Source organism: Sciurus vulgaris (assembly GCF_902686455.1).
Source record: "Sciurus vulgaris genome assembly, chromosome: 1".
Lineage (NCBI taxonomy): Eukaryota > Metazoa > Chordata > Mammalia > Rodentia > Sciuridae > Sciurus > Sciurus vulgaris.
Window position 1 is genome coordinate 113,390,377 of NC_136461.1, and position 17,805 is coordinate 113,408,181.

General features: G+C 37.6%; 1 protein-coding gene across 1 annotated transcript; it reads right to left on the reverse strand.

The window, feature by feature from the left end:
- Window positions 1–4,101: 4,101 nt before the first annotated feature.
- TCHHL1 (trichohyalin like 1) lies at window positions 4,102–7,403 on the reverse strand. Its single transcript, XM_079156328.1, has 2 exons — window positions 7,144–7,403; window positions 4,102–6,545 (listed from the first exon to the last, which is right to left on the reverse strand). Exons 1-2 carry the CDS (start codon window positions 7,279–7,281, stop codon window positions 4,917–4,919), a joined length of 1,767 nt encoding a protein of 588 aa, XP_079012454.1. The 5' UTR covers window positions 7,282–7,403; the 3' UTR covers window positions 4,102–4,916.
- Between the last annotated feature and the right edge of the window lie 10,402 nt (window positions 7,404–17,805).

The following is a 17,805-nucleotide window of genomic DNA, read 5'->3' on the forward strand; positions in this document are numbered from 1 at the left end:
TTAGTGTTTTCTCCTTTTGAACTTTATGTAAATGTAGTCATTCAGTATGAAGATTTGTGTGTCTGGCTTTATTGTGTTCAACATCATGTCTGTGAAGTTCTTCTATGGTGTGGCACAGGCTTTAATTCTTTCAGTTTCATTGCTGTTCAATAGTCCATTGTTTGAATATAGCACAACTTAGCATCCATTTTTGGCTACTGGATCTTTGGATTGTCTTCTTTTTTGGGGTCTTATAAACCATGCTGCTGTATTTGTGAACATGTCTTTTGGTACATTCCTGTTGGGTTATATATTTGGGGTAGGATTACTTAGTCACAGGGGTTGCATATGTTCAATTGTAGTAGATGTAGCCCTATGATTCTCCAAAGTGATTATTATATTAATTTATGATCCTATTGCCAGTATGAGAGCTGTAGTTGCTCTATATCAATGAATACACTTGATCTTATCACTTTTTAATTTCAGATACTTGGCAAATATGAGAGGTTCTGATTGTGGTTTAATCTGCATTTGCTTGATGTCTAAAGAGGTTGAATACCTTTTCGCTGGCTTTTTGATATTTTATTTTATATCTTTTATTTTTTTTTTAGAAATTAGGTTACATTTTATTCATTGAATTATAAGAATTAAAAAATATTCTAAAAAATTCTGAATACTAAACTTTATTAAAAAAAAATTTGCAATAGCCCTGTGAGTTAGATGATACTTTCCACAGGCAGATACTGAGCTCAGAGAAGTTAAATAACTTGCTCAGGGACATTGGGATATTCGAATTATTCCTTTCTCCCAGTGGCTTACGATCTATTTAGTTAGGGAAATAACATTCAGATAACAATTGGTAAGTAATATTAGCCAGTGAACATTAATCTGGGTGGTATAGGTTATGAATGGGATGATAGTTAAAGGATTGGAGCAAGTTTCCTAGTGGAGTTCGGACTTAGTCTAGAACTCAAGGATAAGTATAATTGAGGAAGTAGAGAGGACATGGAATAACATTTGGGAGTGTGAGCCACAAGAGCAGAGGCATGGAGATGGAAGTACTAATACTACTAACTTCCGAATAGCCCTTTGCAGGACTTTACAGTTGTCTTACGCACTTCATGAGGAACCGTGACTGTTCCATTCTCTTGGGCATGTCCAATGTCCACCATAGTGTCTGGAATGTAGCTAGTGTGTAATAAATGTGTTGAAATAAATGAATGAATTCAATCTCAACAATCTCCCTGTCAACTTAGTAGGATAAGATTTAAATGATCAAGGTGAGGGTTAAAGACAATTAGATGATCAACCTGATACCCTCAGAAGGATCTCTATATAAACAAATAATAAATTGCAATTAGAGAGATTATAGAGAGTTCAATCAGTTTAGGCTTGAAGTGGTACATAGGAAAGTATAAGGTGTTGCTTGGAAGGTCTTGAACAGAGGGAGGTGAAGAGATCAAAACACTGTTTTCCAAATTCAAGTGTGATTGAATGCAAAGGGATGGAGAAGTAAGGGAACCAGATAAGAGGATGTTGCAGTGATATAGGCATTGATTTGCTTATTCAATAAACATGTATTAAAATTATAGTACACATCTAAAATTAGACTTTATACTAATGAAGGATAGCAAGATGCGTAAGTGGTGAACCTTGCCATAAAGGGGTTTATAGTGTGAGAGGATAACTAAGGAAAGCACACAAATAATTATAATTCAATAGAGAAAGTAAAAAAAAAAAAAAAAGTGACAAGTAAAGACTCCAGACTTCAGGAGGGTAAAATTTGTTCTGCTGGGGGCATCAGAAAGGGCTATTGTAATATTCTAGAGCAGTGCTTCTACCTGTCTCTACCTCCCCATTTTCTCGCTTCCTCTCTATCATGTTACTTTACTTTCTCATCTGAAATCCTCTTGTCTATTTCTTGTTCTTTATCTCTTCCTGTTGAGATTATAGGCTTCAAGATAAATAATTCTTGTTTGTTCTGGTTGCTGTCTTATTGCTAACACTGTACACAGTATCTCTCACTGCTGGTTTTTCAATAAACATTTAAAAATGAATGAATGAATAAAGTGTCACTGGAGTTTGATACCATAGAGTGGGCAGGATTTGGATATTCATTAAAAATGGAGGAAGAGACATTTTAGGTGGAGGGTATATGAAGTCCTATAAGGAGTGGAGAATGAAAGATGCATCTGGACAATGGATTTAAGGAAAACTATTGAGATACTATGGTGTATTACATATGAAGGACAAAAGAGGCAAGCAAATGACAATTCCAAAGTTTGTGTCTTTGAAACCTGATAGAACAGAGATTGAGTGAATGAATGACAGAAGGGAAATTGAGAGAATAGGCTATTTTATCAGGAAGTGGTTGAAAATCTCAAGGGTGACATCTGTGAACATTTGTAGAGACTAGATTGAAGTTCAGAGTCAGGTCTGAATATGGTGAATTGAGACTCACTAGTTTGGAGGAGATACTGATAACTTGAACCAAGGATGGGTTATCAAAGGGAGTAAGCCCAGAAAAAGAAAGACCCTTGGGAACAGGCCACAGTCTTGGGAACTGGGTGAGACAGATTAGCCAGGGAGGTGGGGTAAGACAAAAGGAGCATTTCTGGAGAGCTGATCGTCAATGCCAGATATCACAAAACAGTCCCAAAATATGGAAGTTAGAGGTATTTAGGCTTGATAGAGGGAAATGTCACCTTCAATAAAAGTATTTTTATAAGATGGTGGCAAAAATTACATATTTTATGTATATATGATGTAATAAATATGCCTTGGCATGGTCCCAGTCAAACTACATATTTGGTAATATAGCCATATATATATTCTATATAATCCTTCCTCTTTTAACTAAAAAAAAATCTTACCTCAAAATTTCTAGTGGTTTTTGTCATTTTACAATATCTAGGAACCCTGATTATTTTCTTATAAAACTATCTGAAGAACATTTTCAATTTTTTGATGCATATTGAATTGCTTTACTGGAAGATTGCACTAATTTATATTCCTATCTACTGTATTTGAGAGTTCATGTTTCACTCTCAACTTCACTGCATGGCTATCAAAAAGAAAAAAGCAAACACAAAATTTTTACTAATTTGATAGGTGAAAAAAGTATTTGTAATTTGCATTTCTTTGAAGTCTGGCCAAGATTTCATAGGTATGTTAGCCAACTTTCTGTTACTATAACTAATACCTGAGACAAATTAACTTATAGAAATGAAAGATTTATTTTGACTCACTGTTTTGAAGGTTTCAGTCTCTGATTGCTTGGAACCATTGCTTTTGGGCCTGTGGTGAGGCAGCACACCATGGCAGGGAATGCATGGCAGAACAACACGCTCACCTCATGGCATCCAGGAAACAAAGAAAGGAAGAGGAAGAGACCAGAATCTCACAATCCCCTTTAAGTACATGTCCCTAGTGACCTAAGACCTTTTGCTAAGCCATGTATTTTAAAAGTTCTACCACCTCCCCATAGCACCAGACTGGGGACCAAGTCTTTAACACATGGAACTCTGGGGAACATTTCAGATCCAAACTATAGCCATATGTTTATTGGCCATCAGGATAACTTCCATTGTGAATTTATTACTGATAAACTTTGTGATCTTTTGGATGCAGATACACATTGCCAAGTTGCTTGCCAAGTTGCTTGGCTGATTGGTTTATGTTGTAGTATGTTTTTCTTTTGTGAATTGTCTCCTGTCTTTTGATTATTTAAGATAATATTTGTCAGATAGGGATATTCATTAATGTTTCAAGGTAGAATTAAAAGAGCTAAAAATTTTTCTGGAAGAGGTATATACTTGGATTTTAAGTTTTGAAAGAGGTGTACATTGAAGTGGTACAAGATTGAGCATAAAGGACAGAATGGAAAGGGAGGGTGTCTAGGCTGCTTTTTGGCCTCAAGAACCATTGCATGATAACTATCTATGGGTCATTACTAAGCTTGGAGCATTATCTTTTAATTACAGTCTTGAAAAAACACAAATGGCTAAGATTGTGTGTGTGTTTTGTTGCTGTTTCTGATCATTGTCTCCAAGGTAAGAAGGAAAATGAAGAAAAAAGTGAACCAACAAAAGAAATTGATCATCAGGTTATTTAATTGTCAATTTTAATTCAAAAGACCCAGTAAATGATATGGGTAAAAGATTAATAGACTCGCTGGATGATTGGTTCTAAGAGCTTCTTATGGAATCAAGTGTGTTTTCAATCTGTATGCTCTCTCTTTTTCTCTCATAATTATTCAGCTTGCATATTTGAAGCAGAAGCTATAAAAGGGTTATATAAGGAGTAGCATTTATTGAATAAGGGAATGAATAAATACAAGGCATATTTAGTTGTACCTGAATCAAATAAATAAATAAATTTACTTTAATCAGGTACTATAAAATCACAATTACTTTAAGTTGTGGTCATATCCAAAGCTATTTTGAGGGACAAAATTTTAGGATAAACTTGAAATTCCTCTAGGAAATGTCATAAAGCAGAATAACCTATGAATTAATATTTTAAGGTAAGATAATATTACAAAGTTTCATAACTTTCTAATGCTGTATTTTTAAAAACCAATGAATCAGTTGAAGTATTGGCACCTACTAAAGATGTGGAAGGAATTTTTTTATTTTTAGTGACAGATAAATGATGATAAATTTTGTGATGAGAAAGTTCATTTTGACACTTGGGAGTACCAAGGTATGGTAAAATTTTTACAGATTTTATTTGTTTGGTCAGGTGTTTCTTTGGTGGTGATTCCCATGGCTATTTACTTGGTAATTTGCTCTTGTAGAAAATTAAGAAGCTCTGGGCCTGATGCTCTGCCTGCCTGAGTTGATTTGATTTTGATTCTCCTCTTGATTTGTGTTTGTTTGCTTCCATATCTTCTCTTGCAGGTAGTGGTATAGTGCACTGGATTGGATGGCACCTCTCTACACAGAACTGGGGTCCTGGTCTCTCTGCATCCCTTCTTCACAGCCTAACCGGGTGACTGAAGAACTGTATTCAGTCTTGGCTGGGTTTTGTTGGTCATCTACTTCTCCTGCTTGCTTTTGAGGACTTCCATGCTCTTCCTCCAATGTTGCATGTGTTTCAGGGGAGGCCGAATGGTCCTCATCCTGACTTTTTAATAGAGTCTCCTGGGTCTCTGGTGCTTCACCTTTCTCTTCTTTGGTCTCTGGGCCCTGGATCTTTACCTCTTTTCTGCTGTTTTCCTTTTTAGGGAGCTGCATTACAGAACTATGGTTGGTGAAATCTGAATCCAGGCCGCTTGGGATCACTGCCTCCAGGAACTTTCTGTCTTTACCTCCTGCTGTGGTCTCCTGCGCCTCTGCATGTCCATTGTGTTCCACAGTTGCACCTGGGTCTTTTCTCCCTGAGCCTTGATTCTTGTGTTCCCCTTTGGCAGGCTGTTCCTGTTCTTCTGGGAACTGAACATCGGTTCCTCTGACTGACGGCCCAACTGCCTCCTGCACTCTGTTTTCACCTGATGGTCCCTGTTCCTGGGGATCTGGATTGTTATTGTGACCTCCTTGCATAGACCCTCTATGTGGGTCTCTGTGCCCCTGGGAATCCCTTCGCACATGCAGCTCTCCTGTCTCTGAGCTGAGGTTCCCTTCCTCTAGAGTTAGGCTGTTGGGAGTTTCACAAGACTCATTCTGTGTAACTGGTGACTTAGGATCCTCCTTCTGGTAACCTTCCTCCATGATTGGCTTGTCATAAATCTCAGTGGTTCTGCCATTTTCTCCTTCAGACTGATTCTCCAGTGGTGCTGACTCTTGTGTTCTATCTCTTGCTTCTGGTGTCCCTTTAGCTGTAGGACTGCTTTTTCTGTTCACAAATGCTTCTGCTGTGCCTTCTTCAGCATATTTTGCCTCTTCTCCTGGGATTGATGCTTCTTCAATTTCAGGATGATTCTGATTCCTTTCTTCTGATCTTAGATATTGTGTTTCAGACCATTTTTCAGCATCTTTCTCTTTTGATGATTCTTGGAGTTCCTGATACTTCCCATCCTGTGTTTGGATTTCCAGGACTGGTGCCTCAGCTATTCTCTCACGATCTTTCTGCCCTGCTGTTCGGTGTCCTTCTTCTCTTTTAGCTCTAACATCGGGTATTTCTGAAACATTTTTGCTGCTACCTTGGACTGGTAGGTCCTTTGTTTCATGTTCTCTTCCTTGTGCAGATGATTCTTGGGTCTCAGATGTTCTACCATAGGCCTCAGGTTCTTCTGAATTACTTGTCTCAGGTAGTGTTCCATCAGCATCCTTTTCTGGTTCTTGGATCTCAGATATTCCACTGTCATCCTCAGGATCAGTTGATTTCTGTGTTGCAGGTAGGTTCCTGGCAGCAGCTTGTTCTGGCAGGTCAGCATGCTCTTCATCTGGCTTCTTCTCTGATTTAGACACCTGTCTTGGTTCTGAATTTAGTAATGATTGTATGTCAAGATAACAGAGGTTCAATAAACTGAAGATCGCAAGAACAAATTCATCAAAACTGATGGTTCTGTCTTTATCAATATCCAGAAGATTCAAGTTTCTCTCCACAGCATGCATAACATGGGGCTGCATGAAAACACAATGAGAAACCAGCTTATTCATATCTGGTTAAGTGTCCAGAGTATCTATATCTTAAGAACACTTTTTTGGGCTAGGGATATAGCTCAGTTGGTAGAGTGCTTGCCTCACATGCACAAAGCCCTGGGTTCAATCCCCAGCACCACAAAACAAAAACAAACAAACAAAAACCCCTCTTAGTTATTTATTTGTTTATTTACCCTATTCCTCAAGAGTGAGCAAAACGCTCCCAAACAGTGAGAATTCATTGGCTGTGGTTGTCACCTTTCACCAAAGAGTTAGAACAAAGGAGCATTTACATCCCTTGTGAGTTTTAGTTAGATGCATCACGGTTTGTGACTCCACTCATAAGTCTACTTTTCTGAAGCGATAGTCCCAGTAATGAAAGCTTCATTTTCTCTGTAGGACTGACTAATCAATTACACATGATAGGCAACTGAGACCACAAGCAATTGTTCAAAAATCAGCGAGTGCTGAGAACTGATGGCCAGATGTAAAACGTGCAGAGATGACCTAAACTGACCTTGCCTGGATTAGGGAGACCTGGAAAGTGGATAAAAATTTCCCAGCTCTGGGAGCACCTCACCTGAAGAAAGTCCCCAAACTCGCCCTGAAGGAGCCGTTTCAACTCTCTGCAGGTCAGCCTTGCCTTGTCACCATCCTCACTGGCATATTTGTGGAATGTCTCAATTACACAGAGGACATTTCTCAGGAGCCGAGGCATCTTTACAAACTCAGGAGAGACTGCAAGAAAGAACAAACAAAACCCATTTCCCAGGATAGTTCCTCCAGGAAGGAGATACTAAGATCATCCTTTCTACTCCTTCTCCAACTCTAATTACATCACCTGCTCTATTCTTATCTTGAAATATGATATCATTCTAGGAACGATTTAGTTTTGCCTTGGTTATTATGATGAGATCAGATTTAGCACAGGTTATTAGAAGACACACTGTATCCTACCCTTCAGTAAGCAACAGTACTCATGTGTTCAGAGAATGTTTCATTGTAAGAAGAGGGTGAAAAAAGAACTCAAACATAAGTATTGAGATGCACAAATAAAGCCAACAGAGGAAATCAGCCTTTGAGCCTCATCTGAGAATACCCACTTGCTTTCTTCCAACCTTGGATCTGCCCAGCCTCTTCTGCTTAGGAAAGACCTTATAACTTTTAATGAGTAAAACTTCTAGAGGAAAAAGAAGTAATGCCAAAGAAGTCAACCACTGCATTTGCAGTTGGAAGCAACGTGTTTTTAAACAGGAAGTCACAGTTCCATGTGAACTTACTGGTTAAACAGTTTTAACCCTTCAGATATGGTCCATAATTAAAATGAGTCTACATTTTCATTTTAATATAGATCTGAGTCCTGAGTCTTATTAAATAACATCCATACCTATTTTACCCAGTTAATATTTTGTAAAAAAGAAAATGATTAAAGAGTTTCCATAAGCAAAGAATGCATTTTAGATAGCTGGATTCCCCGTTTAATATTATCAGTAGAGTTTAGCTCAGAGTGTTTCCTCTGAACTACTAACACAACTTTACGAATAAGCGAAGCAGCCCCTGAGATCCCTAATATGTTCTAGCAGATAGTCTGAGACTTACCTTGTTCTCAAGTGAGAGCAAGCGGAATGTGGGACAGCGGGCTCTGAGCCGGCAGTAGGCGCCGGGACCTTTTATTGAGTCTCTAATTGCATATTTAGGAGGGAGACACCCTCTGGGTCTAATGACCTGATTCATCACCACCAAGCCCAGTCTCCCTTCCTTCTCTGCTTGTCTTATTTTTATTTCCTTCTTTAGGTAGCTTCAGTTAAGTCTTAGTTTCAGATTCATGCAAAGCAACAGGTAAGGGGTTTCTTTTATATTTATGGACTTTTGCAGATTAGAATTTTGCGGGATCTTCAGGGCTTCAGGATAGTGTTTCTTTCTTTCTTTCTTTCTTTCTTTTTTTTTAACCTGAGGACACAATTACGTTTCTGTTCGACAAGTCACAGGGCTCAGAAGTCATCTGATTCCTCTCTCTGAATGCCGAATGGCCTGTATTTGACCTAACCCTGAGAGATTAATGTCGATCATGTGTTTAAAAATAAAGGCTCCATTTAGTCATATGACAAAAGTGGAGATACCAGTTGATTCAGCTGTTTTAATGCTTTGCTTTTCTTGCCCCAGAGGCAGAGTTAGGAGGAAAAAAATCTCTTGTTGGGTGCTGGACCTTGCTTACCTAAGATATGCTATTTAAGAATATAATTGACAACTACTTTTAAAAGGCATTTTTGTAATTCAAGGAACTTAGAAATTAGCATACACATCACTGTGTTCTCTTTGTAACAACAACAACAAAAAAGGAGCCAGGAGGCTGAAGTAAGGACAGAAATGAGTCTGAGATGCTGAATGGGAAAATGCTTTTATTACCTCAGAACTGGTCTCTCTTAGTAAAGAGTATTTAATTAACAGAAGATTTATATCTAGTTGTTTTCTTAGATGTTTAAAATGAGACTAGAGTATGTTTTATATCCTCATTTCTTTTTCAATGGATGTAAGTAGACAACAGAGTCATGGAAACAAGCGTAAAAGACAAAGACCAAGTTAACAAAGAGATGGGGGTAATTAAGTGAGAAACTAAGCTGCATTGCTATTGAACAAAAACTTTGTTCTTAGTTTCCTGAAATGAACACAAGTAGAGGGTAATTGAACATTGGGGAGAAATCCATTCTGAGAGGTTACATCTAAGAACAATTTCTCAGCATCACCCCCAAAAGAGGTGACTTCTGAGAATTAGGATTGGCCCAGGAATGTCACCCTAATTCTGACTAATTAATATTTCCTGAGTACCAACTATTTCTCAAACACTATGCCAGGCATTGGGGTGTTTAGAGTTGAATAAACGTGTTTCCCTGCCCTGGAGCTCACTGGTCAGTATCATGACAAGTGGTTGAAGGAAACTGGTATGTTCAGGCTGAATTGGAAAGACATACTTAAGGAAGATATAAATAACTGTCTTCAAATATCTGAAGGGCTTTCAAGGGTGTGGGAGAGAAAGGAATTAATGTTCCTTGAATACTCATGACATGTCAGGCACTTTAGATGGGCTGTCTTAACCCTCACAGACTGTATAGGTAGTTATTATCCTCTTTTAACAGATAGGGAAGTTAAGACTCTTAGATATTGAGCAACTTGTCTATGGACAAATGGCAGAGCCAGAACTGAAATGTCTAAGCATATGTTTCTGAGCCCACAAGTCTTTTCTGTGAACTTGAGTTCTTTATTCTGTGCAATGCCAGAGAATATAGCTGTAATCAAAGGTTGAAACTTTCTAGAAAGTAGACTCTAGTTCTTACTTAGAACTTGTAATAAGTAGAGTGGTCTGACAATGACATGTGCTGCTCATAAAACAATGAAATCTCTGCCACTAGTACTGTTCCTGTAGAGGCTGAATCATTACCCGTTGGCTAATTATAGAATGAATCTTACCACGGGGAAGAGGGGAGGCAAGAGAGGTTCATAGTGAGGAGCACAGAACTCTTCCATCTTTAAATGTCTGTGGTTTTATGTTATAGTTCCTATTTAGAAAGTCAAAGTTGGATCTTGCCTTGTCTCTAAGGACTCCCAAGTCCTTTCACAAGTGTTTCTTTTTTTCAGTGCTTACTCAAGACCATTTAATTAATACTCATGCTCTGGGTGGGTAGTGACTCAGAGGGAATGACAGAAGGAGGAGGCTTGCTCTCTGTCTGGTACTTAAGAAAAGTAGACCGCAGTACAATAAACCTCAAACAATTCTATCATTACCAAAGACCCCAATTGCTCAATTCTACAAAAAGGAGGGGGGGGATGTGTAATGAAAAAATTTGATTAATATAGAACTATCTTTAAAGGTTATAACTAAAGTCATTTTTTTTGGACATGATATCTTTATTATATTTATTTTTTCATGTGGTGTTGAAAATTGAACCCAGTGCCTCACACATGCTAGGTGAGCACTCTACCAGTGAGCCACAACCTAGTCCCCACAACCAAAGTCTTGAATGTCAGATCTGACCATCAAAACCTGGAAATGTGCTGGACACAGAATTAGCAGGTATGACAGAGGTGAAAGAGAACTGTCAACAGGAACAGAGACTGAAGTTTGTCTCCATGGTTATTCCCTTCTTCTTCCACTTTAGAGCACAGAGCATAGACATGTGGACATTTACTGCCTAACCTTCCTAACAAAATCTCCAAATTTCTTCCCGAAAGAAATTTAGCAACCTCTCTAGGAACGCTAAATGTAAGCTTCTTGAGGGCAGGACTCTGTCTAGTTAGGAGAGAGTCTGGATTATAGTAGGAGCTCTATTAATATTTGTTGAACAATAGATTGAGAGCTAAGGCCTCTAATACAGACATTGGTTCTCCAGGAAAACGACTCCATTATGGCATTCTGGGGCGTGGGGGTTTGCAGCCATCTAGCCATTTACTCACAGATACACAGACTTCTCAATTCTTCCACAATTTTCCTACTTAGTGTGAAAACAAACCTATTTATGCAAATCAAGAGAAACTCATATCTTTTCATTGATATAAATGGGCCACTAAGAATATTTGTACATATAATGTCAGTAGCATTAAAGATTATGGAAAAACTGGTCACAGAGAAAATAGATATAATTCAGAAAATAGAAGTTAAAGGCATCTATATTTTTAATTGTTTGAGGAAACTTCATACTGTTTTCCATGTGACCATACTAATTTACATTTCCACCAACAGTGTTCAAAGTTTCCCTTTATTTCAGAACCTGACCAGCACATGCACTTTTATCTTTTTGATAATAGATTTTCTAACAGATATGAAGTGATAATTGTGGTTTTAGTTTGTTTTCCTGGTGATTAGTGATGTTGAACATACCTGTTGATCTTTCGTATGTCTTCTTTTGAGAAATGTGTATTCAGGTCCTTTGTCCATTTTTATTTATTTATTTATTTTTGTGATTCTGGAGGTAGAATGTAGGACCTCACATATGCTAAGTATGTGCTCTACCCCTGGGCTAGACCTCTACTTCCTTTGTAAATTTTTTTTTTTTTTTTGCTATTTAGTTGTTTGAGTTCCTTATGTATTTTGAATATTAACTCTTACCTTCTACTTCATGGTATATATTCTAAGGAGATATAATTTCTGTGTTAAAGAGGTACCTGGTTCCCGTGTCCATTGCAGCATTATTCTCAAGAGCCAACATATAGAATTAATATAGGTGTTCAGAGAATGAATAAAGAAAGTGTGGCATATATACACAATGGAATACTATTTGACCGTAAGAAGGAAATAAATCCTGTCATTTGGACAACATGGATGAACCCAGAGGACATTATGTTAAGTGAAATAGCTAGACACAGAAACACAAATACTGAATGAGCTCACTTATACTTGAAAAAGAGTCAGCATCATAGAAACAGAGGGAAGGATGGGTGGTTACCAGAGGCTGAATGGGCAGAGAATGGGGAGATGTCAAAGGGTACACAGTTTCATTTAGATGAGAGGAATATTTCTGGAGATCCATTATATACCATCGGTGACTACAGTTAATAATGATATATTATATACTTGAACATTGCTAAGAGAGGAGATTTCAAATATTAACACAAAAAAATCAATGTGTTAACTAGCTTGATTTAATTCTTCCACAGTTTATGCAGATCAAAGCATCACATCATATGCCATAAATATAAACAACTCATATGTGTCAATTAAAAAGTAACTCTAATTAATATACTCAAATAAATTAAATGAGACAAGACCAGAATGCTCTAAAAAGGGACAGTTAGAGAACTAAAATGTATTTCTAGATTAAAAGTAGATTAAGAAATAAAAAAATTAGTAATTAAGCCCCCTAATGTTGACAAAATCTCCTAGAGTAGTATTAACCAATAGAGCTATATGTATCTATTAAGCACTTGAAATGTGACTAAAGTGACTGAGGAACTAAATTTTAAATTTTACTTAGTATATATTAATTTAAGTTTAAATAGCCACATGTAGCTAGTGATTACTTTATTGGGCAATACGATATTAGAATAGAAAAAAAAAGAGAAAGAAATGCAAGAGGTGGGAAGAAGGATGAGAAACATATATGATCAACTTAGGAGGTCCTACTTTTAATTAACGAGGACTTCAGGATAAAATAAGAAAAAAATGAAAGATAGTTCTATCAAAAAATTAATGAAGATTTCCTAGAGACTTCTGATGCTTAAAAGCCCACAAAAGGTTCACTTAGATATGTCCTTGGAAATCTTAGAACATTAAAGGTAAGGAGAAGACGGGTCAAATATCTTGTTTGAAACTACAAATTGAATAAATGGTGAAACTGGTTTTGGCCTCAGGAAATCTTATTTTCTTGCCTCTGTGTTTGATACAGCAAAATAGACATTTATTTTTTTAAGTCTCAAAATGTTAGAGTCTCTCCAGTGTAAAAGCAGGGCATATTTGGTTTAGTTGGAGATGACTAAGTTGAGCAATACTATCAAAAGTCTAAAAGCATTAAAGTTAAAACAACAATGACAGTAAACATTGAAAAAGGGAGAGAAGAGAGGTAGTGTGATTTAAATAGTCACTTGTCATGGTGGAGATATAATTTAAAATTTGATAAATTTTACTACCTGAGGTTATTACCTGAAAAATAAAAACAAAATAATTAGAATAAGGAATGGGAATTGAAAAGATGTGGAGCAAGACATTTATTTATTGATTCATTTTATAATAAGCTTTTCTATACTGCTTGATACACTATCATTTATATTCTGAATTACTTTAATAAAATAATTTTCAATATTATGAACATTAATTGTAGAATATACAGAGGAGAAATGAACACTTATCAACTGTTCTTACTCAGTAAGCATTTTTATGTGTATAAACTCTACCTTCCCAAGAACATTTTAATTACCTGATGGGAGAGACTGAATTATAGATTCTTTATGATTAGAAATTAAGTGGAAAAAATCCACTTGAGTTAGAATTAGACAATCTGGTTGAAAACCCACTTCTATCACTTATAATTCATATACTGCCACTGTGTACATTTTATTCTATATATGTCTCTCATTTCTTCTTTGCATTATTTTATATGATGACAGCTTTCCAGTTCATTCAACATTTTTCTACTTGTTTTGATATGTTCACAGCCTTTGATCACATGAATGTACTATAGTACACATAATCATCTGTTTTGGGATATCTTAATTGTTTTCAGTTTTTCATTATTATGAGCTACAATGTGATGGACATCTTGTAGCTAAATATTTGTGCACATCATGCTCAAACTGTTAGAGTCATAGACTCCTCCAAGTCATCCCTTCTTAACAAGTCATTCTTATCAAGCACAATTTCATAAATGAAATAGTTGATGTTTGTTATAGCTAACATATCATTTTGTATTTAAATAGAAAAATGTTTTCATGGGTTATGCAAGCACTTAATAGTGCATTGAGGTCCTTGAATAATCAGTGTGTGCAGTGTGTTTATGTTCACATTACAGGAGTTTCTTTCAATGACTATTAGGTGACCAAGAAATAACTGTTGAGAAAACAAATGAAGAACAAATGGTGGTGAGAACTCTGAAATAAAGTCAGAATTCTAGCATTTAACTCTGGTAATTATCTGACCTTAGACAAATTTCTAAGGTGTTCTGAGTTAATTTCCTTATCTAGGAATGGAGAAGGTAGGATAATATCATCCAGAATTTCAGAACTCTAGTGTTGAATAAATGAAGTTACATGTAAAAACATGTAGTAAAAACATTTGGTTCATAGTACTTTCTGCTGAACTAACAAGTCTGAGAAGTCTGCCTTGATCACTGTTATATCACCAGGCCATCACAGAACCTGGAACATAGCAGGTGCTCAATAAATATTTGTTAAGTAAAAAAAGATTGAGAGAAGCAAACTAAAATGAGATGCCAGAATTAAAAGAACTGGGCTTATTCTTATCTCTAGTTATATGACTTTGGGTCTTTTATTTCTATAGATTTAGTATCTTCGTGAAAATTAAAGTATATGAACTAGACAATAGTGATCTCTCTTATTTATTGACTGTCAACCTTATACTTTGCAAACATTATTTCTCTTCTTCATAATCCTGAAGGGTAGGGAGAATTACAAAGAAATCGAAGCTTAAAGAGATTATGTAAATTGCCTCACATTGGACTTCCAAACCTGGGTCTTCATTACTCCAAAAATCTGAGTTCTTTCTGCTACACTATGTTGCTTCCTTGCTAATGGTTAGTTTAGTCAGATAATGCTGTTATAACAAAGTGTCATAGATTGGAGGTTTATAAACAAATTTATTTCTCATAGTTTGGGAAGCTGGAAGTCAACTGGTCAGGTCTGATGAGGGCTTGCTTCTTGGTTCACAGATGGCCATCTTTTCTCTCTATCTTCCCTCGGTGGAATGGTGGTGAGACCACTCTGGGTCTCTATTATAATGGCACTGATCCTATTTATGGGTGCTCCACTCTTATGATTTAATCACCTTCCAAAGGTTTCATCTTCTAATATCACATTGGGAGTTAGTGAAATGGAATAACACCATTTCTTTCTGACCTGACTCCATTGTATGCTTGCTTGTAATGTTTTCCTTTCAGCCTCCTGAAGCTGTATCTATGTTGACTGTACAGTAGGACCTTCCCACTTCCCTGTGGCCCTGATGTATAACACAATGACTCTGAAATGTATAATGAAAATAATTCTCTCATGTAATCAAAATACATGAGAGGGTCTTTCTGACCTGCATGTGCCTTAATTGTTCTTGTGGTTTTTGTGGGTTTTGCCTTTATAAACTCTGTACTTCCAAAATTCAGGTCCTGGGAGTTCTTTGAGGCCTTACCTGCTCCCAGCCACCTCTTGCCTGGCATGCTCATTAAAACATTCTTTTTCCCTTTCAATTTGTCTCCATATGCGTGGTGGTTTGTAATTCTCGCTCATTTGGTAACATTTGGAGCCTGCAGTGAGATGGGGGAAAGTTGCCAGGTCACCCCACAACCTGGGACTCAGCCTGGCTTGGGACCTTCCCTATCAGTGAGGAAGATGCAAGGGAAGCGTCCCCTGATGAAATCCCAGGGCCCCATACCTCCTACTGAGTCTGGGGAGGTCTGGAATGACTGCTGTACTCCGGGACACCAAAAGGATCTGGTTCTTCTAACCCTTCCAGGATGTCACCGACATCAGCTCTGGTTTTGGGTTGGGAAGAGAGCGCCTGACAGGAACCTTCCCCAGTCCTCTCACATTATATTGGGATGCCAATAGCGGAGAATTTTGATTTTCTGACTCTTTCCCTTGAAAAATTTGGTTTTGGTTGTGTTTTGTCTGGCTGCTTGCTTTTGGATTTGTCTGACTGCTTGATTCGCTGTATTGTTGCACGAATGACTGAATATGTTCTGGGTAGATACTTTCCTTAAATATATGTCCTCCTCAATGTCTTTGTCCTGTCTAGTCTCTGTTATTTTGTTCTGAGGAAAGGAGCTGGACCGTCCTCTGAGCTCACTTTGGTTTAGTAGCCATCGGAAACGGACTCGGGTACTCGCCTCTCCCTGCGGGAAGAACTCCTTTGCCCTCGTATACTACTACATCAGCGGTGCTGACCCCTTTCTGGGTTTATCTTGACAGTTCCACTACACTCTTCCTCTAAGTCTTTTGTTAGTTTTGTCCTGTAAATTCTGTGCTCTGAGTTTTTTTTTTTTGTCCTGTCACTTGTCTGCAGACTTCTCAATTGTCTCTCTTTCCCTCCACCCAGTGCCTGACCCCAGGTGCAGTGGAGGCACTCCCGCGTTAAGATGGGAAGTTTCCAACCACCCCAGCCTGCTCCTGGATCCGCCCCCTCTGGCTGGGAGCACTGCCCATTGCCTTGTGCTGGGGGCCCAGGCACAAGGCACACACCCCGGGTCGGGGTGCGGGGGGGCGGGGTTCCCTTGCGGCCTCCTGCTGGCCAGTTGAGGAGGTGCGGAGCCACCGTTGACTACCAAAGGCCAACTGCTGGGGTGGGCAGGGTCGCAGTGGCTGCTCCTGTGCAGAATGCACCCAGTCTGGCAGCAGCTTGCTGCTGAGGGGCGAAAGTCTCGGCTTGGGAGCCAGCCCGGAGAAGTTGTTGGGGACAAATGCTCAACACGAGCCCGCAGCAGCAGCCTGTATGGGCGCCTGACTTTTCGGTGAGCCAGTCAAAAGCTGCCTGGGATGCAAAAAATGGCCAAAGAGAACCTGGCCTCTCCCCTGCCTTTCCCTGTCTTTTGCCCCTGGAGGGTGGAGTCTGCTAGCCACAAAGGATGTGGCAATAGGTTCCAGACCGTTAGTTTATTACTTGGGGGACAAGAATAATTTCTCCTTTTAAGCTCTGACAGGACACCACATTTAGCTAGAGAATGGTTATCACTGGAGCAAAAACAGTTCTTGCTAAAATAGTATCCATTCACTTTCCAACACTCTCCTGAAATAAAATTTGTTGTGTAAATTAAATACACAAATAACATTCATAAGGTCTGTTTCAGAATATAAATTTAAGAAAGGGTCCAAAAGTTTCAACTGCATTTCAATTAGAATACTGTCAGTTACATAAAGTATTTCATCTTATTAAAATGGAGTAATTTGTCTAAATTTATAATTTTATAAAGATTGTTTTCAAATTGTAAAGTTTAAAGGAAAAAAAGATATAAGAATGTTTATAAAGGGAGAGAGTTTTAAGAAGGTTTGTGATGGGAAATTAGATCTAAAGTTTGTGATGGGAATTAGATATAAGGCTTCTGATGGAAATTATATATAAGGCTTGTGTTAGGAAGAAAAAAATTCTAAGTGACAAGAGGATCTGAGTTAAGTGATAAGTGGGTCTGAGTAAGTGATAAGAAAGGTCTAAGTAAATAACGAGAGGGTCTGAGTAATCAAAGGGTAAATTTCAAAAAGTTTGTGTTTGTGATTAAATTGGCTATAATTAACACAGTCAATTAAATTTATTTAAGCTTCAATGTACTGATATGAACCAAAATCTAAAATATTGATATGCCCCTATCAAGATAATGTCTTGTATTTGTCAGGTTTTATTACTTGGGGAAACTGAGTTTTAAAGAAATTAAGCTGTGTTCCTGTTTTAAAGTCTTAAATAATTACTTTGTAACTGGTTAAACAAACAACTGTTATTTAGGTTATAACAATATTGTTAACACCCAAAATATGTGAGACTAGGTATATGTATGCACTATATGTACTGTATGAACTATACCTAAGCCTTGTCTAAGTGTTA